The sequence below is a fragment of the Haplochromis burtoni genome, unplaced genomic scaffold (assembly GCF_018398535.1).
Source record: "Haplochromis burtoni strain Fernald_Lab_line unplaced genomic scaffold, NCSU_Asbu1 Contig_465, whole genome shotgun sequence".
Lineage (NCBI taxonomy): Eukaryota > Metazoa > Chordata > Actinopteri > Cichliformes > Cichlidae > Haplochromis > Haplochromis burtoni.
The window spans coordinates 258,786-285,734 of record NW_024582826.1 but is presented as its reverse complement, the minus strand read 5'-3'; the positions used below and the strand labels follow the sequence as shown (position 1 = coordinate 285,734).

General features: G+C 45.1%; 1 protein-coding gene across 3 annotated transcripts in view; it reads left to right on the top strand.

Moving 5' to 3' along the window:
- Positions 1-26,949, top strand: part of ttn.1 (titin, tandem duplicate 1) — a 176,118-nt gene that overhangs the window by 8,090 nt on the left and 141,079 nt on the right. For all 3 annotated transcript variants that reach the window (XM_042213665.1, XM_042213663.1, XM_042213662.1), the window contains exons 8-44: positions 946-1,206; positions 1,646-1,759; positions 2,144-2,404; positions 3,017-3,079; positions 3,167-3,425; positions 3,706-3,769; positions 3,900-4,100; positions 4,645-4,787; positions 4,982-5,127; positions 5,749-5,976; positions 6,088-6,329; positions 6,404-6,636; positions 6,722-6,886; positions 6,983-7,151; positions 7,353-9,049; positions 9,134-9,415; positions 9,575-9,841; positions 10,481-10,753; positions 10,838-11,101; positions 11,752-12,012; positions 12,101-12,361; positions 12,815-13,078; positions 13,219-13,479; positions 13,577-13,837; positions 14,246-14,506; positions 15,138-15,279; positions 15,377-15,545; positions 15,809-16,040; positions 16,268-16,552; positions 16,641-16,760; positions 16,899-17,087; positions 18,320-18,823; positions 19,117-19,620; positions 19,955-19,999; positions 20,355-24,020; positions 25,760-26,038; positions 26,246-26,812. In XM_042213665.1, the coding sequence (XP_042069599.1) occupies positions 946-1,206; positions 1,646-1,759; positions 2,144-2,404; positions 3,017-3,079; positions 3,167-3,425; positions 3,706-3,769; positions 3,900-4,100; positions 4,645-4,787; positions 4,982-5,127; positions 5,749-5,976; positions 6,088-6,329; positions 6,404-6,636; positions 6,722-6,886; positions 6,983-7,151; positions 7,353-9,049; positions 9,134-9,415; positions 9,575-9,841; positions 10,481-10,753; positions 10,838-11,101; positions 11,752-12,012; positions 12,101-12,361; positions 12,815-13,078; positions 13,219-13,479; positions 13,577-13,837; positions 14,246-14,506; positions 15,138-15,279; positions 15,377-15,545; positions 15,809-16,040; positions 16,268-16,552; positions 16,641-16,760; positions 16,899-17,087; positions 18,320-18,823; positions 19,117-19,620; positions 19,955-19,999; positions 20,355-24,020; positions 25,760-26,038; positions 26,246-26,812 (13,603 nt within the window). The remainder of the gene's footprint in view (positions 1-945; positions 1,207-1,645; positions 1,760-2,143; positions 2,405-3,016; positions 3,080-3,166; positions 3,426-3,705; positions 3,770-3,899; positions 4,101-4,644; positions 4,788-4,981; positions 5,128-5,748; positions 5,977-6,087; positions 6,330-6,403; positions 6,637-6,721; positions 6,887-6,982; positions 7,152-7,352; positions 9,050-9,133; positions 9,416-9,574; positions 9,842-10,480; positions 10,754-10,837; positions 11,102-11,751; positions 12,013-12,100; positions 12,362-12,814; positions 13,079-13,218; positions 13,480-13,576; positions 13,838-14,245; positions 14,507-15,137; positions 15,280-15,376; positions 15,546-15,808; positions 16,041-16,267; positions 16,553-16,640; positions 16,761-16,898; positions 17,088-18,319; positions 18,824-19,116; positions 19,621-19,954; positions 20,000-20,354; positions 24,021-25,759; positions 26,039-26,245; positions 26,813-26,949) is intronic.

The following is a 26,949-nucleotide window of genomic DNA, read 5'->3' as shown; positions in this document are numbered from 1 at the left end:
CTGATTGTTTGCCCTGCTCATATTCACATCATTGGCACAGCATCACACAGCAGTCTGAACATTTGGTCTTTGAAATGAAAAGAGAATCATCTGAAGCTGATGATGTGAGTTTTACCCTGGATGATGAGGGATGGGACATCTCTGCAGGCTGGGCGGGACTGTAACTTCTTTCAGCCCCACACAGATTCATACGGTGAGGGGGGGAAACATGTGAAAACTTTAAAAACCAAGAAGCAACATCTTTACTCACAGAAGAGGAGGAAAATACACCCTCAAAGAGCTGTGTCCTCTGTGTTTAACCACAAGACTTTAGCACCTGTTTCCAGTAGAGAGCAAGCCTGGCTCGGTTCAGCTGACGATGCTGTCAGAATACCTGATGTCCTCCTGATACCACATCCTCCTGATGTGTCTGAGATCGCTTCAGCTTAACTCAGAAGACTGGTCTTATTGTTTTATTGTATCGCCACAAGATTGTGGCTGTCACTTTTCTTTGCAGCTAACGTTACTGCTGACAAACGGATGAACCAACGTGCTGTCTTCAAATGACTTTAAACCTTTAAGCTTGCATGGGTCAGGCTTTAAAAACCGTAGTACCTTATTATCTCATTTGGATAACTGGAGTCAGGCTAAGCTTTGCAAAAAACTGGAAGCTGGGGAGACAGCTAATCTGGCTCTGCCCGTAATCCAAGATCTACCTCTGAAACTCATTCAATAGCCTCTTATTTATTGGACAACCATCCAGCCCAGAGTTTTAGACCTGCGTTAACAGAGTCCAGCTAACTAAACCCAGTCTATATGCAAATTTGGGTAAATCAGGTCTTTCTCCCAGCTCTGTATTTTTCTTTGAATGAGGGGATGGAGATACTTACCAAAGTGATTTCCCCCATGAACCTGTCTGTTTCTGTACCGCTGTGCTGGATGTCCTGAGATCTGTTGTGTCTCCAGGCTGAGGGAGGGAAAAGAGCGGGGGCAGTGGCCACCGTGGTGGCTGCCGTCGACCTCGCTCGTGTCCGTCAGCCCGCGCTTGTCGAGGGGGGTCGAGCTGAAGAGGACGAGGCTGTAGAGGTGGACTTAAGGCAGCAGGCCGCCGCCGTGGCTGCTGATCAAAGCTATCAAGCTGCTTTGACATCAACAAGAGTGCAAAGTGGGCACATGCTTTCTACTGCTCAGGAGTTTACACGTGAAGCAGCCGTGCTGCAGCCTCAGGTTAGCTAGGCCTCCAGTGAACAACGATTACCAAGAGATTTGACCAAACTATCAGCAGATTTGAATTCTTTCATTTATTTTTTATTTTGGTATTTTACTCACCCCCCTTTGCTGAAGAGAACAGATGGATGTTTTATTTTCCATCAAAATGAAAAAGTTACAAAAAATGATTTTGCACAATTACAAAAAGAGTATCTCAGAAAAAACAGTCCATATGTCCGATCAATTATTTAATTATGTATGAAATGTGTCTTTGGGCAAAGTCTTGTTTGAATTATTTGGTGAATAATGACCGATTCATCTCTGTGAAGTCACCTCGTAGTAAAAAAGACATTTGAAGCACAAATCTCTTGATAATCACATAGTCATCTTCTAAATATACTGTGCAGATTTTAAAATCCTCCTGAGGTTCTGACTCTTGTTGTGTTGGTTGCTCCAGATTCAGGGAGTGACAGAAATCTCCTCCCGTGTGGACACTGGTCTCACCCCGTCTCCAGTTCCACAATTCACAGTTTCTAAAGTGTCTGTCCCAAAACTCGAGTCTAGCAGTGAGGTAAGACAGGAAGCATCAGGCGAGCTGTGGACAATAATAATGTGATAGGACCGTTGCTGTGGCAAGCTTATTGAACTGCTGATTGGCTGAAATGCAAACTTGTGTTTTAATGCAGTGTCAACGTGATCAAATATTATCCATAAAATAACTAAATCAATCCTCCCTTAACCTTCTTTTGCTTCATCCCCTTATTTAATAAACTTGATTGATCCGGTACCTCCTATTAATCCATCTTAATTAAAGTCCCTCTATCTGACCCTGTTGTAGCATTAATCAGACTAACGTGCCATAGCTCCTCTGTGCTGTGGTTTAACACACATTTCAGAAAAGACTCAACAGTATTTTCTTGATGACGGTGTGGCTCTTCCTCTTTGGGTCGGTCAGGTTTCCATCGCCGGCTCGGCCATGGCCACTCTGCACAAAGAGTTATCCTCGTCTTCTGCCACTATTCGAAAGATCATCAAGCCTGTCAAGTCTCCCAGTCCATCTCGCAGAGTAGCAGAGACCAGAGAGCTGCTGGAGACCATCCCACCACCGTTCAAACACTTCACTGACAAATATCAGAGTCGTTCTGGCTCTGAGTTACAGACCGGGGTGGTGTACTCAGGCAGAATGGAGAGAATGTATGAGGACTGGGGAGCCCAGGTTTGTAATGTAGCTCAGAGAGCTGGGTCTAAACAGGACAAGAAAACCTGATGTGGATGTAAGATCCATACGATCCGTTAGCTGCCAACAGCTGGCCAAAGTATTGTGAATTTTATCAGATATTTTCAAGATGATAAATTCTAATATGAGCTGCCTGATTAGATCCTCGTTCACAGGCTGAAAAACCTCTATTTGAACCCTGGAAAAATCTGATTGAAAGGGCAGAAGTTACCCCGGGTTTGAATGCTCCTGATTTCATTGACATTTTCACCATTTATTAGACTAAAGAACAGCTGACGAAAAATGTTGTGGGACACAGGTCATACTTCTGGTTTTTACAACTTCTCTTGATGGTTTTCTTGATTTCTGTGAAAATCCATAATTAAATATCCCTGTAATAAACTTTAACTGGCTTCTCCATGCTATTGACAACCTCATTCTCACCTCTGCAGCCCATCCAGCCTTCCCTCCATCATATGTGCTGTGTTATCTCTTCTTCATCGTGTGTGTGTGTTGGTTGTTTCTGTCACTGTGTCCATGTGTGGGATCTTAGAAATAGCTGCTGTAGTTTTTCGGCCTAATGTTCCCAACATACCTGTGAATATCTTACAGGTGGTGGAGGCAGCTGCGGTGCCTTCTGCCGGTGGTGCCGTGGTCCCTCCCACGCTGATTTCTGTGAGTGGACTGCCCTCAGATCACATGTCCACACTGTTTAGGGAAAGAAACCTTTTTGTAAAGGTGTTGTGATATTTTTTTGTGCAGGGATTGAAGAACACAAATGTGATCGAGGGCGAGTCTGTGACCCTGGAGTGCCAGATCAGCGGTCATCCCACCCCCATCATTATGTGGTTCAGAGAGGACTACAAGATTGAGAGCTCCATTGATTTCCAGATCACCTACGAGAACGGATTTGCCAGACTGGTGATCCGTGAAGCATTCGCTGAAGACAGCGGCCGCTTCACCTGCACAGCTACCAATGAGGCGGGAACTGTCAGCACGTCCTGTTACCTGCTTGTCCAGGGTCAGTGTAAGCAGAATGCAGTGTCACTCACACAGGAAGTAATCTTCTTTCGTAGTATGCTGTAACATACTGAGGAACGATGCCCAGCGTGTCCAGCAGATATCAGGATAACTTTAATTTGAGCCCTTTTTTCCTCAGAGACTGTTCACATGCATGCACCGAGCCCTGTTCTTGATACACACAGGACCTGAAATCTTCCCGTAACATAATCTCATCCCTTCCCATCTATACGTTCTGCATATTCATGCGTTTACAGTGATGAACTGTCTTTCCCCACCAGTGTCTGAAGACATCGAGAGCAGAGAGGAGATTGCTGTTGTTACAGAACATGTTGAAACTGCTCAGTGAGTCACTTAAAGTTTGAGTTACATTCATCAAATCGTCAAACATATTGGTTTCTTATTTTACATCACTGAAACGGATGACAAGCGGTACAGGTTGGGCCTGAAAATAAGGAAACATTTTTATTTCCAGATTAAGAGAAACCAGAGAGGAGACCCAGGTGAGCATGGTGGAGTCAGAGTCTGCTGCTGCTGCTCCCTTCTTTATCAAGAAACCCACCATCCAGAAGCTAGTGGAGGGTGGAAGTGTTGTGTTTGAATGTCAGATTGGGGGAAGCCCCAAACCACACATCATCTGGAAGAAGAGTGGTGTCCCACTCACTACCGGATACAGGTGAGTAATACCTGTGCTCAGGTTTTCACTGTCCTTACATGGAGACCTTTGTGGTTTACATGATCTATATTTTATCTGACGTGTGAATGCAGCTGTAAAACAAATCCCCTAACTCAAGGACTAAAGTGCTAAAGTCATCACTGTAAAACTGTAAGAAATGAACACGTCATTAAAGCTCAGCTTTCTACCAGAATACACAACTCGGACCCCCCCTCTCAAACCCAACTGACACCAATCCTAAAGTCCCTGTCAGATATAACACAAGATTAGCAAAACCAAACATCTGGCTCATGGTTCAGCTAAGGTCAATTGTCTCACCCAGTAATGAGCCGCCAGCACATTAAGCTACAGCTCTCATTCCTGCTTCTGCATTGAGATCAATCCCTTTAGACCTGAATCCATGATTTTATCTTCAGTGGGCTCTTAGGACAAACGGTGCTGGTAAGACTAAGTATGGGTAAAATATCAGGACACTGTTTGCTCCTATTGTGATGGATCACGCTGCAGCCTTCAGGGGCCTGTAATGCTCATTCCCCTCCATCAGATACAAAGTTGCCTACAAGAAGGAGACTGGAGAGTGCCGTTTAGAGATCTCCATGACCTTCGCCGATGACGCTGGAGAATATGCCGTGTTTGCCAAGAATAAGCTTGGAGAAGTCTCTGCCTCCGCCAGTCTGCTGGAGGAAGGTCAGTAAATACTGCAGTGATGGCAAACTGCTGTCCTAAAGATATAACACAAGGAGCAGAGATAAAGGGACTGTCAGTGGATATTATGCCATACAGCTCATGCAGAAACAGTTAGCTTGCACAGTCCTTAAAGAGATGATGGAAACTACTTGAACTCATAGGATTGTTTTTTTATTTTGTTTTTTTGCCAACAGAGGAATATGAAGCCTACATGAAGAAACAGGAAGCAATGTTTAAGACTGAAGTGACATCCATTGTGCAAGAGCCCAAGGTGGGAGATATTCCCCCTGTCACTGTCACAACAATGGAGAAGATAACCACCACCATTATCTCTGGACAGGTAGAGAATCCTTAGCCATAGCTGTGATCATAATACAAAACCAAACCATGTCAAAGCCATCATAAGGAACTAGATGGTTATGTGGAGTGTTTGTCACTATCCTGTGTAATAGTTTATATGAGCTCCAGTGAGCTGTTTACAAAAAAAAGTCTGGAGATGCCACAAAGTCTCAAATCCTGATAGAACAGTTAGTATGTGGACACCTCTATCATTTTGTGTTCTGTATATCACATCATGACGATGAGTACAGCACAAACTTAAGTAAGCACTTTACCTTGAGATTAAGTAAAAAGCTGGGGTCCCTGTAGCTGCAGATACTGCTGTTGTCAGTAGTAACTGCCGTTGATATTGTAATTCAGAGCGCACTGTCAGACTAAGCTCTCATTAGAATTGGTGTTGTTGAATTTCCCACACTACCTGGTTGACTGTCCAGCTTTAGTAAAACCTTTATGTGCCTTTAAATATGCGTTAAATATGCACGTTATTGGGAAGAAAATATAATAACCGATGCATAAAAATTAAAGCAAGCATAAAAATCATCATTTTCGTAATCTACAAAGACTTTTCCTTGGGCTTGACTATGATCAGGACCCACTGACTGACATCATATCATATCTGCAGGAATTCCATCTGTCTGTCATCGAGCAGAGGATCATCCAGGAGATTGAGTTTACCATTATGAAAATCAGCTACAGAGAGATTGTGACAGAGGATGGAGAGTTGATGGTGACTGCCACTGAGACTGAGGCGGTACAGCCAGCCTTTGACACTCCAGTGAAAAGTTACAGGATCATGGAGGGGATGAGCGCTACTTTCCACTGCAAGATGTCTGGAATGCCGCTCCCCAAGGTGCTGAATCTTTAAGAAATATGTTACAATTAGAGAAATGGTCTTGAAATACATAAAAAGCTCTAAAGTAGAGTTCACATGATTTTACGATCACGTCGTATCTCTTGGCAGATTGCTTGGTTCAAAGATGGCCAGCGTATTAGGGCTGGAGACCATTACCAAATAGAGGTTCTTCAGGATGGACGGGCCAGCCTTCGTCTGCCTGTAGTGATACCCGAAGATGAAGGCGTGTACACCGCGTTTGCCACCAACATGAAGGGTAATGCTGTCAGTTCTGGGAAGCTCTATGTGGAGCCATGTGAAACAGTAACACCTCAGCAATTCACACCACAGCCAGCAGTGCAGAGGATCAGGTAAAGAAATTCACAAAGCTTGAAACAGGGAACACTGACGATAAGGGAAATGACAAGGATTAATACTTTCTCAGGTCCACATCTCCTCGCTCTCTGAGCCGCTCACCTGGCCGTTCTCCCAGTCGTTCACCTGGACGTTCTCCTGCTCGTCGGCTAGATGAGACTGATGAGGCTCAGCTAGAAAGACTCTACAAGCCTGTTTTTGTCATGAAGCCTTCATCATATAAATGTTCTGAGGGACAAACTGCCAGATTTGACCTGAAGGTTGTGGGCAGACCAATGCCTGAGACGTACTGGTTCCACAATGGTGAGTACAACAAAGAGGAAATCTTCAAAAAGAGTTTGAACAAAATTTGTTGATCTCACAAGCCATTCAACTATCTTCCTCTCAGGGCAACAAATAGTTAGTGACCACACCCACAAGATCGTGGTTAAAGAGGATGGCACTCAGTCCCTGATCATCGTCCCAGCTTTGCCACAAGACTCCGGGGAGTGGACTGTGGTGGCTCAGAACAGAGCTGGACGCACATCCATCTCCGTCACTCTCGCTGTTGATGGTAAGAATGCAACTTCATATTCTCTCAACTTGAAGTTTCTTCCAGAAGGAAAAATGTTGGGGGATTGGCTTACTTTCATTTAACTTTCTTTTTCAGCCAAGGAAACCCTGGTGCGTCCACAGTTCACTGAGAAACTGAGGAACATCAGTGTGAAGCAGGGCACTCTGGTTGAACTGGCTGTCAAAGCCATTGGAAACCCACTGCCTGATATCGTCTGGCTGAAGAACAGCGACATCATCACCCCACACAAGCACCCAAGCATCAAGTATGTTCTGTGACTTTAGCATTAAATGTAGATCACATCTGTTTGCTTCAATGACCTTGATGCAGCAACACACTTTTTTTAATGAAACGCTGCGTTTGTGGAGAGTAAAAGTATTCCTCAAAGCAACCTGAGATTTTCATTTCAATTAAAAACACGTGTCAAATGTCAATTCTTCTCTAAAATGAGAATTTGATTTTCCAGGATTGAAGGAACCAGAGGAGAGGCTAAATTCCAGATCCCATCAGCAGCTGGCTCAGACAGCGCCTGGTACACCGCTACAGCCATCAATAAGGCTGGCAGAGATACCACTCGCTGCAGAGTCAATGTTGAGGTGGAATATGCTGAGCCTGAACCAGAGAGGAAACTCATCATTCCCAAAGGAACATACAAAGCCAAAGAGATCGCTCCTCCAGAGGTGGAGCCGCTTCATCTGCGATATGGTCAAGAGCAATGGGAGGAAGGCGACCTTTATGACAAAGAGAAGCAGCAAAAACCACAGTTCAAGAAGAAGCTGACATCTGTCCGCATGAAGCGCTTCGGTCCAGCTCATTTTGAGTGCAGACTGACTCCTATTGGTGACCCCACAATGGTGGTGGAGTGGCTGCACGACGGCAAACCTCTGGCTGCTGCTAACAGATTGCGCATGGTGAATGAATTTGGTTACTGCAGCCTGGACTATGAAGCCGCTTATGCTAGAGACAGCGGCGTCATTACCTGCAGAGCGACCAACAAGTACGGAGTTGACCAAACCTCAGCCACCCTGATTGTCAAGGATGAGAAGGGCCTTGTTGAGGAAACACAACTTCCTGAAGGAAGGAAAGGTGCCCACCGGATCGATGAGATAGAGCGTTTGGCTCATGAAGGTGGACCTTATGGAGTCACTGCTGAAGAAGAAACAGAGAAGATGAAGCCTGAGATCGTCCTTGTTCCAGAACCAATCAGAGTTTTAGAGGGTGAAACGGCTCGATTCCGCTGCAGAGTGACCGGATATCCAGCACCAAAAGTTAACTGGTACCTCAATGGACAACTTATCCGCAAAAGCAAGAGATACAGACTTCGCTATGATGGCATTTACTACTTGGAGATAACTGACATCAAATCATATGATTCAGGGGAGGTCAGAGTCGTAGCAGATAACAATCTGGGCTCCGTTGAGCATGTCGTAAAACTGGAGATTCAGCAGAAGGAGGACTTCAGAACTCATCTGCGCCGTGCCCCTGAGGCTAAGCCAGCTGAGGCTGCACCTGAACCTGGAAAAGTACCATTTGAGGTAGTTAAAGCTGAAAAGCCTACAGAGGACACTCAGCTGAAAGAGGTCGTCAAACTCAAGAAGGCCCAGAGAATTGTCCATGAGAAAGCCAGTGAGGAGTCAGAGGAGCTGAGGAGTAAGTTCAAGCGCAGGACAGAGGAAGGCTATTACGAGTCTATTACCGCAGTGGATCTCAAGTCTCGCAAGAGAGATGACTCCTATGAGGACCTGCTGAGGAAGACAAAGGAGGAACTGCTTCATCGTGCCAAGGAGAAGGAGGAGGCTGAGAAGAAGAAGGAGGAAGAGCGTCGCCAAGTTACTGCCAAGCCTCTAAAACCAGAGAGGGTCAAGCTCTCACCCAGCATGGAAGCGCCAAAGATCCTTGAGCGTATCACCAGCCAGACAGTCGCACAGGGTGACGAAGTCAAGTTTAGAGTCAGAGTTGTCGGCAGACCAGAACCTGAGTGTCAGTGGTTCAAGAATGGAGTTCAGCTGGAGAAGTCTGACCGTGTCTACTGGTACTGGCCTGAGGACCATGTTTGTGAACTGGTGATCAGGGATGTCACAGCAGAGGATTCTGCCAGTGTCATGGTTAAAGCTTCCAGTACTGCTGGAGAGACTTCAAGCCACGCTTTCCTGTTGGTGCAAGGTAACACAGACCTTGATCATGTACATATAATTCTGATTTTAAATCCTGCATTCTCTGAATAATGCTCTGGTGTCATTTCTGCAGCAAAACAAGTCATTAACTTCACTCAGAAGTTGGAGGACGTCAGTGCCAAGGAGAAGGATACCGTGGCTACCTTTGAGTGTGAAACCAACGAGCCTTTTGTGAAGGTCAAATGGCTGAAGAATAATGTGGAGATCTTCTCTGGAGACAAATACAGAATGCACTCTGACAGAAAGGTTCACTTCCTGTCTGTGCTGATGATCGAAATGAGGGATGATACTGAATATACATGCGTGGCTGTAGATGATGATACTGTCAGGACAGCCGCCAAGCTTAATGTTGAAGGTGGGTTAGGTTCTTCATATTCTGTTCATTAGGTAATGAAATCAACACAGTTCATTATTAATTATTCCAAATACATAAACGGTTACCTCAAGGTACTTTATATGGTATATGTATACTTTGTGGCTGACTTGAACTCTTGTTGTATTATGTGACCAACAGGAGCTCCTCTGGAGGTGTTAAAGCAGCTGGAGAGCACCGAGGTGCCCGAGACTTACTCCGGAGAGTTTGAATGTATTGTCTCTCGTGAAGATGCCGAAGGCAGCTGGTACTTTGGAGATAATCTGCTGACTCCTGGCAGTAAATACGTCATCTCCTCCCGCCGTGGAAGACACACTCTCTCTGTGAAAGACGTCAAGAAGGAAGACCAGGGAGAATATACCTTCAAAGTGGGCGAGTTTAAGACAAGTGCCTCTCTGAAGATGAAATGTGAGTTGCTGTTCCCATGGCACTGAATTGGATATGGATGATGAAACTCTATGGACGGAAGTTATTGTATTTAAGAAGTAAAGTTAAGTCTACTGTTCAGACTACAACAAAATGTGTTACTGGAATTCGGGCTAACCATCTTCTCCTGTTTGTGGACAAACCATTTCTACTTTCCCTCAAAATACATTTAAATCTAAATGATAGGTTTTTATAAAAGTGCCACAAACCCAATTCCAAAAACGATGCGGTGCTGTGTAAAATAAAGATTAAAAACAGAATACTTTGATTTGCAAATCTTATAAAGCCATATTTTATTCATAATCAAACATAGAAAACATATCAAGGGGTGAGAAAGGTGAGAAAATTAACCATTTTAATACAAGTTTATTTTGTATTTAAGGCAGCGACATGTCTCAAAAACAGGCCCACGTGTCCCATGGTGTAGCATCGCTGGGTGTTTGGTTGCAGTTTAGCAGCGTGCTGCTCAAACACGAAGGCCTTCCTGAAACACACGTCTGCATGGAGCAGATGTTTCTCTAAAGCCCGTTCATACCCTTCAGCCCCGATGGGGCCTTTCCACACACACACACACACACACATCGCATGTAGAGTGCTAACAGTGACATCTTTATTTTTTAGTGCGTCCAGTGACCTTGATGCAGCCTTTGTCTGACATGACCGTCTGCGAGGGTGACATCGCTCAGCTTGAGGTCAAGTTCTCCCAGGAGAATGTTGAAGGAACCTGGATGAAGAAGGGGCAGCCCATCACAGCCTCCAGCCGTGTGCATATAGTTATTGACAAACAAATTCACAAACTCCTTATAGAAGATACAACCAAGGACGACTTTGGAATGTATTCCTTCGAGGTTCCTGATCATGGAATTTCAACCTCTGCAAAGCTGGTCATTCAGAGTGGGTCACCTCAGATGCACATGTTTTTCTTTAATGACTTGGTTTCAAAATAAAATCCTCTAATCAAAATATCTCATCTTGCAGCTATTGGCATCCTGATCCCACTGAAGGACAGTCATGCAATTGAGGGTACAAAGGTCGTCCTAGAGGCAAAGATCTCTGCTCAGGACATCAGCTCAGTCAAATGGTACCACAATGACAACCTGCTGACAGCCAGTGAGCGAATCCAGATGGTGGCAAAGGGAGCCAAGCAGCGCCTGGTTTTCACCAGAACATACGCCTCAGATGAAGGACACTACAAACTGGTGGTTGGCCGAGCTGACACCAGCTGCAGATTTACTGTTGAGCGTAAGTTACGCCATTATGAGGTCCAAGCATGTTTTGGAGGTTTACTACTGTAGTTGCATCATCTATATTCTGGAATGACCTGGAAGCTAAGTTTATGAATCTTTAGGTCTAATATGAAGCCTTGAGGCGACTTTTGTTGTGATTTGGCGCTATATAAATAAAATCTAATTGAATTGAATTAATAAACCATGACCACCACTAGTCACATGAAGTTTACCTGTAGAAAACTATTAAGAAACTACATGAGAGTCATGACATGAGAGTCTTTGCTTTCAGCTTCCAGAAATCTTATTCAAGCTGATTACCTGAAAAGGGTCACTAATATTTTCTTGGCAACATAAGATTTTTCTGCTGAACACAATAGATTCTGCTGAATGCAACTTTCTTTAAAATCGTATGAAAACTTGCACCTGCTTCTTACATATATAGTCTGACATGAACATCATGACCTCGTGGCATTTACAAAACTAGAACCAAGCCCATGTGGTACATCTTTATTATTGAATGAGTCAGATGGATAATTGTGAAAAAGTGAAAGCAAGTCATCTACATTTCCTACAATTTTATTGTACATGTACAATAAAAATGGCTATTCTATTCTATTCTACTGTACATCAGTTCGAGGCTTAACTATCGTTCTGTCTCAACAGCTGTCCAGATTGTGACACCAATGAAAGACAAACAGTGCTCCGAGTCTGAAAATGTCACCTTCGAGGTCGAGGTCTCTCACCCAGGCATTGACGCTTTCTGGACCTTTAAGAGGCAGCCGATTAAAGCTGGTCCCCAGTACAAGATGGAGTCCAAGGACAAGAGGCATAGGCTCACGGTCATGAATGCAATGAAGGATGAAGAGGGCGAGTACATGTTTGCTGCTGGTGAGAAGATGTGCAGTGCTTCACTCACCGTAACAGGTACGCAAAACACACTTTTATTGCACGCTTAAAAAGTTCAGAGAAGATTTCTGTCACCAGGCAGTAACTGGCTATCTCCTGTCCCCAGGTGGTGCCATTAAGAAGCCCCTACATGATTTGGTGGTAGCTGACTCCCAGACCGCTGTGCTGCAGTGTGAAGTTGCTAACCCATCCGCAGAGGGCAAGTGGCTAAAAGACGGTCAGCCTGTTGACTTCAACGAGAACGTGCTGAGCGAGGTGGACGGTGCTGTCAGACGCCTCGTTATCATCATCACTAAGGCCACTGACGTTGGAGAGTACACTTACCAGGTCGCCACCTCCAAGACCTCAGCCAACCTGAAAGTCGAGGGTAGGTCCAGCTTTCCATGGAAACACACACGTAGATCATACAGCCAATGCGGATCAGGAGGTTAGGAAGCTGAATTTGTTTGTGAAGGTGCTTAAAGGGTTTCTTTGAACACGGGCTGCCTCTTTATTCATGTCCAGTCCAGTTTTCAGAGCAATTATATTTTTCTTTCTTATGTCTCTTCACTGATATGAAGAAATATTGTGTCAACACATAACAGACAACTGTTACCAGCAACCTGCCATAAAAACACACCATTTGTTGACTCTATGAGTGCAGACATTTCTTCCAAATGATTGAATGATACTTTAAATTTAAATCATTTAGATCTGGTCTGCTGACTCGTACCTGCCCACAGCAACAACCACAAAGACCCACCCTGTGAGAGTTTAATTCTGGACTCAGCCACTTCACTTGTTTAACTGTTACCTTGCCTCTTGGTGTTTTTCTCCACAGCTGTCAAAGTCAAGAAGACCCTGAAGAACCTGAATGTAGTCCAGACTCAAGAAGCCACGTTCAGCCTTGAACTGACCCATGAGGATGTAAGGGGAGCACAGTGGATCAAGAATGGCGTTGAGATCCAGCCCAGTGATAAATATGAAATCAGTATTGAAGGCACACTTCACACATTGAAGGTCAAGAACTGCAGCACACAGGATGAGTCTGTTTACTCCTTCAAACTGGGAAAACTGTCTGCAAGTGCCAGACTCAATGTGGAAAGTAAGTATTAACTATTGATTTTGGAATAAAACAAAAAGCTTTTTGGCTCTGTGCCTACAAGGTTGGGAAATTTACCTAAACCACATGGGACCTCTAGATTCCTAAAGCTTTTTACCAACAGAAGACCTCTTTTCCCACAGCCATTAAGATCCTGAAGAAGCCAAAGGATGTGACAGCACTGTCAGGAGCAACAATTGTATTTGAAGTTGGCATCTCAGAGGATGACATCCCAGTGAAATGGATGTTCAATGACAAAGACCTGGTGTCTGACGAGCGCTACAGCATTATCTCTGAGAAGAAGAACCACAAGCTGATTGTCCACGACGTGGACGACAGCGTGCAGGGCAACTACATTGCTGTCATAGGACACCTGCAGTGCAGCGCTCACCTCGTTGTTGAGTGTAAGCATTATCATATCAGTAGTTTTTGGACGTAAAAAATGCTAAAACACAGGCCAAGGTCACGTTAGGACTAAACTTGTCTGTATTTTACTCTTAGCTCTACGTGTCACAAGGCCCATGAAAAACGTGGAGGTCACAGAGACTCAGGTGGCCACATTTGAATGTGAAGTTTCTCACTTCAATGTCCCGTCCACCTGGCTGAGGGATGGTGTGGAGATTGAGATGAGTGAGAAGTTCAGGATTGTGGTTCAAGGGAAACTCCATCAGCTGAAGATCATGAACACCAGCAATGAAGACTCTGCAGAGTACACTTTTGTCTGTGGGAACGACCGCGTCTCTGCAACGCTAATCGTTAACCGTAAGTTACCATCAGTGAAACTTAAACCTTTAGATTTACAATGTATCAATTCATCAATTCGTTCTTCAGAGATGTTTCACATGTTGCCAAATCATTACAATGTATCAAACCATGAAATGTCTTTAAGTAACTTTAATTGGATTCTTTCATTTCTCCTCTGAGTTGGAAATCTAAACATTTTTGTTACAAAAAAAAAGAAATAATTAGCACATTCAGATTTTCTAATTGGATATTTATGACAAATTATAAGTATAAGCCACTTTCAATTACTTTGTAGTTTAAGGTGAAAACTCTAACCGATCAGATGTTTGCACTAAGGATGAAGTTACAGATTAAAAAACACAACTTTGTATTCTTCACTGTACTTAAACATCTCTTCAAACTTATTATCACTTTGCTGTTTTCCAGCTATTCTGATCACAACGATGCTTGAAGACCTGAACGCTCAGGAGAAGGACACGGTCACATTTGAGGTGAATGTGAACTACGAGGGAATAACGTACAAGTGGCTGAAGAACGGCGTGGAGATCCGCTCTACGGACCGCTGCCAGGCTCGCTGCAAACAGCTCACTCACTCTCTGAGCATCAGGAATGTTCACTTTGGAGACAGTGCCGAGTACACCTTCATGGCTGGCTCTGCAGTCACTTCAGCTAAACTTCACGTTGAGGGTAAAATGCTTTGATTCTAATTTAACTTTTCAATTGACTTTTCACATTAGATGTTTTTGGACTCCATCAACTTCAAATAAAATTATTTCAACACCTCACCGTGTTTTAGCTGGTTTTTAAATGTGTGTGTCTGTCGTTTGCCTGTACAACCATCTCCGTTACCCCTGAAAGACATTTAGAACTTACTGAAAGACTCTTAAAGCTACTCTAATGGACTATCACGAGTAACTCTGAAATAACCAGCAGAATCTAACACATTTGACATGTAGACTCACTCACAGGACACTCTGAACTTTTCAACGGACTTCTGGAAACTCCCCAAATAAGTTGATCCTCGTTAATGCCATAGGAACGCATACACGATTCTTTCTGTCACTACTAGAACCTCTAAAAGGTACCCTTCAGACCTTTTCTTACGGCCATTAATATTACTAATAGACATTTAAAACTGTGAACGTCCAAACTTCCCCAAGGACTCCTTGAATCTTGTTCTTAGTAGTACCTCCTCAATGAGGAAGAAAACCTTGCAGAGGACGACTAGAGCCTCTGGGCTGATGAGTGATTTGTTTCCATAAGGTCAGACACACTGATAGATGTAGGTAAAGTAACTGTATCTATGTCCCTGTTTTAGCCCGTGTGGTTGAATTCACCAAACACCTGCGGGACCTGAAGATCACAGAGAAGAAGAGGGCAACATTTGAATGTGAAGTTTCTGAACCAAACATCCAGGTGATGTGGATGAAAGATGGTCAGGAGCTGGAGCTGTCCGACAGGTAGAGTCCTTGATAGTCAGTTGTGGGAACAATTACTGAGTTTTACCAACATAGAGATCAACTCTTAAACCTTCTACACCTTCTTTGTTTGCTACAGGTACAAAATGACATCGGACCAGTTTGTGCACCGTCTGGTTCTGCCCTCTGTGCGTCTGTCGGATGCCGGTGAATACACCGCTGTGGCCGGTTCAAGCATGTCCAAGGGCCACCTGGCAGTCGAGGGAAGAGATGTCAGAATCTCAGAGCCAGCCACCAGGGACATCACGGTAAGATTAGGTGGTAGACTCCATAAAAATGCACCAAATCCTGGGATTTTCATACTGTCTGTCAGTTTATGTGTGACGATGACAGAAATATTTTTCAGACTTTATGATCTTTGAGAGCACACACTGCCGATCATTTAATATATTCTTTTTCAGATATTTTGTCCTACAGGAAGAGATTTCTTAATAATTGTGACAATGATTATTTTTTTAGAAATACTAGAAGGACGTTTCTGGTGTTGTGCTAATCATGTGGTGTTTTTCAGGTTGTTGAGAAGCAGAGAGCCACTTTTGAGTTTGAGGTGAATGAGGATGATGTAGAAGGTCACTGGCTGAGAAATGGAGTGGAGCTCCAGTTCACTGTGGAGGAGAGGTTCAATTATGCCACCATCAGGAAGCTCCACCGTCTCACCATCTCTGAGACCTTCAGGAGCGATGCTGGAGAGTACACCTTTTTAGCCGGCAAAAACAGGAGCTCTGTGAACCTCCACGTCAGATGTAAGAGCTCCAGTCCTGCATCAGTCCAGCACTGCTTTCCTTCTTTGCGTGAAAAACCACTGGACAGTTTCTGAAAATAAAAGTGAAAAGCTTAAAAATGATACTTGTACTGTTTAAATGTATCTGTTTTTAAATCTAATCTTTACTTTCTTCTATTATCATCAAAGTATTCTTTGACCAGAGGACCAAGCAGAGTATTAATGTTTCTTTCTTCTACTTTCCTTCAGTGCCAGAGCCACCTCAGATCATCCGGGAGATGCAGCCCCAAACCGCGATCTCGGGCAGGTCAGTTCGCTTCTCGACACAGGTGAGCGGCCTTCCTCAGCCTCAGGTGTTCTGGTACAAAGATTCTGAGGTTCTGTCCACGAGCTACAAGTGCAAGTTCCTCCATGATGGAGATGAGCATACGCTGCTGCTGCTTGAAGTCTTCCCTGAAGATGCAGGCATCTATAGCTGTGAGGCCAAAAACAACTACGGAGAGGTGACGAGCTCTGCATCTCTCACTGTGGAAGGTACATATGGAGTGTTTTATTGGAATTAGCCAATATTATTAGCCACCAAATCGAGCGATGACTTACGGTGTCTTTGTCTTTTCTGCAGTTCCGGAGGTGGTTGAAGCCGTGGCTCAGGTTTCCCCTCCAGTCCTCATCGCTCCCATGAGGGACCTGCTGATCTCAGAAGGACATCCTGCCCAGTTCCAGTGCAGCGTCTCTGGGGAAGGTATTGACCGTTACTCGCCTCCTTTACTGTCATACGGCATTTTAAATACTCATTGACCATAAATCCTCTCGCAGCTGTCATCAGTGTGGTGTGCCGTAAACGGTTTTTCCTGACTATGAGAAAACACTTTCTCTCCAGATCTGCAGATTTCTTGGTTCTGCAATGACAGAGAGATCAAACAGTCGGACATCTTCAGGATGTCTCATTATGATGACACCTGCCTGCTGGAGATTTCCCGAGTTCTTCCCAGCCTTGAAGGAGAGTACTCGTGTGTTGCTACAAATTTGGCAGGAATGGTCACATGTGCCGCCACTCTGAATATTGATGGTGAGTTCAGCAGACGTTCGCATACTAATTGGATAAAACTGACAGGCTCTTACTGCACGTTCATCAGCTGCCAAGAAGGCCCTAAGTCGGTGCATGTTCCTCACAGGATTGATTTTAATTTTAGAATATCATGTGGATTTCCTGTAAGACAAGGTCTGATATGTATAACGTCCAACGTATCGAGAACCGATAGTCAAAGTTTAACAGCACTCACTGACTACGGTGATATAATGATGGCAGCATGTAAGCACGTTCTGATTGGCCAGGTGTGCTTTAAGTCTCCTTTCATCCCTCCGGAGCCATGAGAGCGTGTTACACAAGAAGTTTACTTACTGGCAAAACATAAAAGGAAGCATCTATTGGCAAGCAAAGCAACCTTAACTGAGCCAATAGAAAGATGCATGGTTCAGCCGGGGGAGGTGGCAAGCATGTCAGCTATACTGGAGATCAACGCTGCTGGCTGCACAAAGATTTTCCTTTTCTTTTAATATCCTCGTGGAGGATAGAGCCTAGCTTAGCATTCACAAATAAAACTGTTCAATGTGTAAAAACATTTAAAATGTCGATTCAGGACAGATCAAATCTCCTGCAGCTGTCAGCGGCTAGCACTGACGCCACGTCAGCTCTTATACCGTTGTGGGGAAAACCGTGAGCGCTGCTCATGTTACAGTCACTGTGTGCATGACGTCTCCTGGATTTTTGTGCAACCAGCCCTTGGATTGGAACGATTTTCCAGCCACTCCATCAAACTCAGATTTCATACTTTCAGTGCGATGATGTGAGAAACTGACTCGTTTCTGTGAGCATGCAGCTGCTCCACACTGAATCTGCTCTTATCCTCACTGGAATCATCATCTTAAAGGTCTCTTTGCAATGCATGACGTCTTCTCTCCAACACAAACAGTATTAATGGTCTTTATTGCGAGACTGGAGTTTTCATGTCAGAGGAATGCCGCATGGTTCAGCCACTGCTGGACTTTGGAAATGTTCCTCACACTCAAGCACGGACGTGATCGCTGGCTGTGTTTTTCTGTTTGTTGTTGTTCTGTTCCAGTCAAGCTTGCATGATTGACAGCGGACACCCACCACTGTCCACTCCCTCACTCATCATTATTGATCCTCAACGCGCCACTCCCACTGCACTGTTGGCAACAGGCTGTGACAGTAACCTGGAGAAATCCGTAGAGTGATGATGTGTTGACCTAATTCTTCTACTCTTTCTTATTGCCCAGATAAAAAAGCCTTAGCTAGCGTGTCAAGCACTGGGGCTGAGGCTAAGCTATTTCAGAGACTGGAGGCTCAGAGTGAGAGTTTCAGCTCTCTGTCAGTGGGACAAACAGCCCACAGTGTTGAGTTTACTGAGACGATCACCGAGAGCTCCTCTGTGTCTTGGAGCACGATTGAGATAAGCTCGATGGAGAGGAGCTCTGAGAGCAGCTTTGACTTCAAACTCTCAGCCAGCCCGAAGCTGCTGATGGAAATGAGCGATGTCCGAGTGAAAAGTGGTGAAATGGCAGAGTTCAGCTGCTCATTCGACGGCCAGCCCTTCTCCGGGGTGGTATGGGAACATAACGGCGAGAGCCTGGTGGACACCGAGCGGGTGAGAAGCTCTCAGAGCGGTGGCTTTTTGTCCCTGGTCATCCAGGGCGTCGGTGTGGTGGACCAAGGCACGTACCGCTGCACCGCTACCAACGAACATGGCCACAACAGCTCCTCTGCTCAGCTCACTGTTGAAGGTGGTTAATCTTTCTTTTTTTTATCAGCCTGTCTCTCCATCTGGTCCATCCCACCTTTCCAGCTGCTCCTCCCGCTTAGTGCTCCCCCACCCCCATGACTTAATATTTAATATGTTATCCTGTAACCTCTTGTAGTGTAATAAAATAACAAACCCTAGTCCAGTTTATCCTCCCCTCCTGTCAGCTTCGCTACGCTAACCTCATCATTCATCCTATTAACCCTTTAGCATTTAGAGTCATGGCCATGTACTCTGTGACCCCTAATTACTTTTCCTAACTCTATTCTTACCCAGCTAAAGAAGCAAATCTCAAAGCAGAAACCCCCATCCCTACCGATTCAGTGCGCAAAGTGTTACAGGCACACAGGGAGAGCCCTAGAGATCCCTCTGACCAAGACAAGCAGGAGGTGGTGGAGAAGCCAGGACCATCACCTCCATCTTCCCAGAGACCTTACAGCCTCATCAGCCTGTTGTATTTCCCTGATGTCGTGCCTAATGAATACCGAGGTCATCGCCCTTCCAGCTGCCCCGACTTCCTGATCAAACTCCCCCCTGAGCTGCTGATCAGAAACAAAGGCAGTGGCTCCCTGAATTGCGTCGTGAAGGGGCTTCCCACTGCGTTTGTCATTTGGCTTTACAACCAGTTGAATGCTGAGGAAACTGTGTGTTACTCTGTGAAAAATCAAGACCCCTCAAGCTGTATAAAAGTTAACAATGTGGGACCTGGAAAAGGGGGCTCTTACGTTTGCAAAAATATCAGCTCAGCCGGAGATGCTGAGCGCAGCACAGTGACGAAAGGTTGGCATCTGCATGCTTTTGGTCCTTCTGCTCGCTAAGGCTTCTTTACACCACTCATTCACACTGCTCTTCACCCACACAGCCAGCAGAGGCACACTTCTTCACAGGGTGACAACACTTCTTCAACGAGGTCATAACCACTGTGTGCTCACACCACTTAGTGTTTGAAAAAAAGCCCAGCGGTGCTGCACACTAAGAGACCAAACAGGAGCATGCACAAACGTCAGTTAAACGAAACAAAAAAGGGATGGATGCACGAGCCACCACTGGTTCTAACAGTCTCCCGGGAATCTTTAGGAATGTTTTTAATTTGTGAACATCTGTGTCTTTACAGTAACTACAGAGGAGAAGGTGACTCAGGTCCAGGAGGAGATAAAAGGTAAATATGGCTTTCATCGTGATGTCTCCATCCTTGGTCTTAGTTGTTTTTGTTCTTTGTCTACAGGTTGTGTTGGTAAGAAGTTCAAGGGCACTTTTACGAGTTTACTTTGATAACTGAACCAAGTTCAGAGTGGACTCGGGACTTTTATTATCTGACTCTGATCATGTAGAATTAGTTTTGATTGAGGAACAAGTCTTTGAATCCTGGATGCAGCGTTATAGAAGTTTTTAGTCAAACATGTAAAACACTGCTCCTGTACTGAAGATGAATTGAACTGCAGTTTTCCTGTTTTCAGCAGACTGTACTGTGGTTGGAGTGTGAGGCTGATTTAACCTGTGATTATTCCACTCAGTCTTCTGTAGCTCAGCCGTCACAGTGGAAGAGGAAACCCAGGAGTCATACTTCACTGGCATAAAGTTAGCAGACAAAACCAAAACACTTGAACTCGAACCAGAGTCTAAACGCTTCTCCAGCACTTTGGAAAAGAAAAAGGAAAAACCAGTTTTCCTCAGTGGACTTTCTCCGGCAGCTGTGACTGTCGGAGAAACGGCTACGTTTACCGTCAGAGTGTCCGGCTTCCCTAAGCCCACCGTCCAGTGGTTTCACAACGGGCACACTATAACCAGTTCATCCGTGTATACATTTATTCACGAACACGATGAGTACAGCTTGGTGATTAACACAGTTCACAGGGAATGTGAAGGAGAGTACTCCTGCACGGTCAGCAACAGATTTGGCCAGTCAACCTGCACTTCCTACCTGCACGTTCAGGTGAAGGAGCCAGAAAAGCAGGAAAGAGCCGCGGAGAGAACATTTGCAGTGACTGGTAAGCGCCCAGAATTCACTAAAACTATAGAATCTCTTCAGCGGCAGGAGGGGGCTCAGGGTGTCTTCAGTTACACTGTGACTGGAGATCCTCTCCCTGAGGTCCAGTGGCTTAAAGGCACTTCCCACATCCAGCCTAGTGGGTTCTGTATCATTGTGAACAACCCAGATGGATCCGGGTTAATTAACATTAAGAGTGTCAAACAGGAGCACAGCGGCATTTACACCTGTAAGGCCTCAAACCAGTACGGGGAAGCCTCCTGTACTGCAGAGCTGCTGGTGTTCAGGGAGAAAGCTCAGGAAGAGGACACGTTAGTACAGAAAACACAAGGTTTGACGATATCGATGGCAGAACAAACCGCAGAACTCAGATTTCACCAGGAAAGATCCCGGTCTGAACACATGATCTATACCATTAGTACTGGAGACCGACAGATTATTCCCAGTGAAGAGGTGGAAACGCTCAGAGAGCTCAGCATCTCTTCTGCCACCCTTCATCGTGAGCAACTTACCCACCAGGCAGCGGTGCTGCAGTCCCATGAAATAGAGGAGAGGGTTTCATTAGCCCCCAGCCATCCACCTCAGGTCTCAGCTGTCCCTGTTAAACAGCATCACGTGGCTGCTTTCTTATCCTCAGTCCAGGAGAGACAAAAGATCACAGCGCAGCACTCTGAACGGATTCTCAGCCCCGAGGTGGTTGAGCTGGAGTCAGCCAAAGAGCAACCGCCCAAGCTCATGTCAGCTACGTCTGAGGAGGTCCTTCCCCTCAGCACGGTGAGAGCTGAGGCACTGATAGGTCAGAGTCCAGAACACGTAAAGACCTCCAGCGAGCCGAGGCAACTTGTTACTAGTCACCAGGTCGAGCTCGCTGTACCTATCGCTGATGAAATCTCAGAAGACATGCACAGAAAAGAGGAGGAGAGGAGCTTCAGAGTCACAGAGGGGGTAAAGATTTTATACTCGGCTCAGTATGCAGGACAGCTTCAACTTACAGAAGGACACACTGAGCATCTTCCAGCTTTAGATGCAGACATTAAAGGTTCAGCTGGCAAAGAGCAGCCGAAACCAGTGGTAGCACCAGTGAGTGAAGCCAGAGTGGCTTTATCCAAAGAGCAAAAGCTTGAAACACAAAGACCAGAGCAGGAGAGCATTACCCCGTGCAAAGACATGGTTTATAATTCAGCCGTACAGACCGAAGAGAAATATGAGCTCTGTGCTGATCAAACAGGACAAGTGCCACATGGGGCATTTTCTGTAAGTGTGCAGCCACAGCAGGAGGGAGAACAGCTTCTGAATCTGCAGGTTATCAGTGATCAGGATGTTTTACTGTGTGAGGGGAGGTTGAGCAGTGAAAAACCTCCAACAGAACAAGCAGAAGCGAGGAAAAGTCCGACTTTGCTGCATTCAGTGACTCAAGAAGAACAGAGGACTGTAGTTTGTGAGGCAGCTTCAGAATTCGAAACAAAGATGAACGCCACCTCTGTCCAGCCAAAGCAAGAGTTGGTGCAACCAAAACGCCTTCAGTCGGTCCATTCTCTAACAGTTTTACCAAAAGAAGGCATACTCGCTGTCACCAAACCTGACCAGCAGGTGGCAGCACAGAAGCTGGAAAAGGCTAGATGGCATGCAGCTACCTCAGAAGAGAGAATGGAGGTCACTGCGGATTACCACAAAGATCTTGACATGTCTGCGATCAGCGCTCGACCACAGCCGCGTACTGAGTCCAGGCCTCTGCGCAGCCTTGCTGTGTCCTCCCAGCCCATGCAGCTCCCAAAAGAGACTCCTTTTGTTACGAGCGTCACGCAACAGCGAGCATTAGTCCAGAAAGAGGATTACTGGAATATCATGCAGTCTTTGATCATCACAAACAATCAAAGTCTGGAAGAGGGTCACACTACTAGCTTCGAAACTGATGAAAAATTTAAGCCTGAGATTAAAGTTGAGGCCAAGATACCAAAAAAGCCAGTTTTCATAGAGGAAAAAGCTATGGCCACCGAAAGCTGCACTATCTTAGAGGCGGCTGAGGGGGACTTTGTAGTCCAGATCCAGGAAGGTCAGTCGGTCCGACAGTCAGTGTTTCTAGAAGAAAAACAAGTCATCGTAGGAGAGCGGTCGAGTGAGATTGGTAAATTGGAGGGCACCGCAGTCAGTGTTAAGACACAGCCTAAAGGGTTTCTTTTTGTCCCAGAGGCTCAGGATGCTCTGACTCTACCTAAGGAACTGAATTTCATCATTTATGCCCCCAAACCATCTAGTTTGAATGTACGACATCAGCTCAGAGATGCTCTTCACTCAGCTGTGGCCAGTAATCCACCAGTTTTACTGGCTGATGTTGTTGGAAGACTAGAGGCAGCGGAGGTCCATGAGGTCAAGGTTCAGAGAGAGCCCAGGCAGGCTGCATGTTCCTATCTTATCACATCTCCAGGTTCCCCCCTGGAGATCACGCTGACTTTTGAAGGTGATTACCCTCAGACAGCTGACCTTAGGCATGAACTCCAGGTAGCTTTGCATGCTATGGTTTCCCAAGAACAGCCGAGTCTTACATCAGAGCAGCCAGGCACCGTGCACACTGATAAGCCTCAAAAAGTGCAGGTCAGCTCAGTGTCCTCCAAGGAGGTGTTGTCTTCTGTGGTGGACTCTGTGGTGGTGGCAGAGAGCGCAGGCAGTTTACTTCCTGCTGTATCTCAGTCTGCAGCTCTGACGACAGAAGCCAGGGCTTCCTTTCAAAGTGCGACACTTCAGAGCCAAACCGAGGTCCACGAGTCCAAGAGCAGCAGGACTGTTAGATCAGAGAAGGACGGCACAGTATGCCAGGCTGAACAGCATGTGGACATTTTTGTCCACAGAGAAACCAGAGAGGAATATCTTTCAGAGGCAATCATGATCAGTGAGTCTTCGGACAGTATCACTGATTATCCCGTCATCGTAGATGTTCTGGAGGATGTCTGTGCTGAGGAAAATGGCAAGGCTGTGCTTACTGCCAGTGTTAAATACGTCACCAAAGTTAGCTGGTTTTTCAATGGGAAGCTGGTGAAATCTGGCAAAGAGTTCAAGTGTTTTAAAGACCGTGACACATACACACTAGTTATTGACAACGTTGTCAAAGACCGCCATCAAGGAGAGTATGTCTGTGAGGCTGAGAATGAAGTCGGCAAGACGACGACATCTTCGAGGCTGACTGTGGTGCCACGAGGTTTGATGATGGGAAATTCTTTGATATCATCATCATCCACTAACTTCACGCTAGGGCTGCTCAATTAATCAAATTTTAATCTCGATTACGATCTGGGCTTTCAACGATCATTAAAAATGACTGAGCCGATTATTAGCCCCTCCCTCGTGCTTTACTCTCGCGCTGCTCCGTGTGGCAAATCGAGCGCACCTCTCTGCGTTTCGAACACCCGTCACAACAATAAGAGGACCCGAGGGAAGCTCGGAAAGCTAAGCAGAAGTTATTTGGAGAGGAGAGTGACTGCCGTTGGTTGAAAAGAGGTAAAAAAACTTCATTTCCTGCCCGAAACAGGAAGTGACGTCATTTTCGCGGAAAATGTATTTTTTTTACTTGTAGGCCTTAAAAGCCTATACTGGTGTTTTTATAAGTCATGTTCGACTCTATACTTTTCTGAGTAGTTGCTGGGATGCTCAGAACTCGAATTGCACTGCTGGAAATATTTTATTTTGATGCACCTGCTGCTTTCTTTGCAAATTTGCATCATAGGATTGGTTTTTTTGCTTTTCCTGCAGTATATAAAAATTGGTTTATCTGAAAAATAAAACTATGAAGACACTCAAAATAAATTTCCTGTGGTGGGAAACTATTTTTTGCAACTTTTTTGTATTTAAAGTTTTGAGGGATAAACCTCTTAAATTTTCAATTTTTTTGTAGTTTATTGCACTTTTTTGCTATTAATGTAGTTACTATGGACTTAATGCATACATATTATTAAAATATGGGCTATAACAGTTGTATTGATGTATAGCAACTTGAAATGCTCCCAAAAATGACACTACAGCATGTAAAAAAAAAATAATATAAGCTCTGGCGGACTTGGTTCTATAGTAGGTCTTAAAGGGTTAAATAAATATCGTCAAATAATCGAGATCTCAATTTCAGTGAAAATAATCGTGATTATCATTTTTGCCATAATCGAGCAGCCCTACTTCACGCTGTGGTGAACGTCTGCTGTCTGCAAACCTCAACCAAAACTCAAAGTTTAGGAAATGAGCACAAAGGCAGAACTGAAAATGGCTTACAGCAGGGGTCCCAAAGTCACTTATGTCTGCATTTTTACTTTGTTAAATACGAACACAATGATAGCAGAAGTGCTGCCACGTGTGTGGGCAGACAGACCAGTGACGCCTCATTGAACTACGAAATAAACACAATTAGTGAGGAAAAAACATCTCGTTATAAAATACTTGAAATTTGAAAAACAAACATTTTCAGAAGTATTTGTGGGAGTTTGCTTGTTTGCTTTTCTTGTTCCACTTCAACACTAAGGTGGCCGTCCAATGAGAGGATGCTGCCAGCCCACAGCTCATTTACCTTCGAGACACCTGGCGTGCAGTTTTTTTCAAAAGAAAAGCATTTGGACTTTGAGGCTTTCAGCAGACAGCAGTGACATGATCACATCCCACTCCATCTACTCCTCTACAACCTTCACAGCCAAGCAGTCTCCTTTGACCACATGCCTTTAATCATTCATGTTTGCATGCCTTCTCTCCTTTTGTCGTCACAGACTTCCTGTTCATCACTTCAGCCTGTTCATTTTTTCTCCTCCACTTTCATCCCACCATAACTTTGTGTGTCGCTTTCCGTCCCAGGTTCACTTCATCACCGTCTCCAGTACAAACACTAATTTTTGTTTCATTTCAGCACCTGCTGTGTATTCACAAGATCTTGTTGCCTTTTTCTCTCTTTTGCAAACACAGTGAAGCCTGTGTTCAGGAACAGAATCGCCCCAGTGGAGATAAACATCGGCAGCTCTGCCAAGTTTGAATGTGAAACTGAGGACGCTCCAAACGTGAGCTTCAAGTGGCTCAAAGATGGACATCCCATCAAAGAGGGTGAAAAGTGCAGGATTATCAGTCGCTTCAGCTCTTCCTCCCTGGAGCTTCTGAGGACAACCAAGGATGACAGTGGTGAATACACCTGCAAGGCGTCCAATCAGCACGGCAGTGATGAATGCTCCGCCTCCCTCAGTGTCACAGGTAAGAGCAGTGCATTTTTCCTTCTTCTTGGCTGGTTGAGTTTGGAACTCATGTTGTTTTCATTCCCCTCCGAGGGGATGAATGGCGCGTTTTCGTCTTTGTGCTGGCGTTTTGTTTGTGCAATTGTTTCTTGCCTTGTTGGTTTGATTTCGGTTAAGGTAAAACTTATTAACACTGATTTGTTTCTCTTCTTCTTAATCCCTGTAGAACAATTTCCTCCTGTCTTTATAAGTAAGCCTGACCCTCAGACTGTGTATGTTGGAAAGAGGGCTGTAATGCAGTGTGTAATAGCAGGAACTGCTCCTCTGAATGTTGTCTGGCTTAAAGACAACCAGGCCTTACCCAAAGTGCCTGCACACTACCAGAGCTCTTGTGAAAAGAATAAGCACACTCTTGAGATACCCAGTGTTGAGGCAGCTGACAGCGGGCTTTATGTGTGCAAGGTATCTAACAAAGCTGGGACAGCTGAGTGCCACACGGAGCTGTGTGTTATCGATAAACCCAACTTTGTAAGGCCCCTGGGTTCAGTCGCCGCTGTGGTCGGAGCTGCTCTGCACCTTGAGTGTCAGGTGGATGAGGACACTGGAGTAACTGTCAGCTGGACCAGAGATGGCAGAAAAGTCCACCAGTCTCCCGACTGTAAACTGTTGTTTGAGGATAAGACGGTTACTCTTGATATCCTAAAGACCACACTGAAAGATTGTGGAAATTATGTGTGTACAGTGGCAAACGAAGCCGGCAGTGCGTCTTGCTCCACCACGGTGAAGGTACAAGGTAAGAGCTATCTAGTTAAGTTTCAGGGAAACTGCAGCATTTGTAACTTTTGCAAATCTGCAGTCCTGGAAGTTAACACAGTTCAATTCTCTGGTGTCCATTTTAGATAGACAGCGACTTAAATCTCTCCTCTTTCA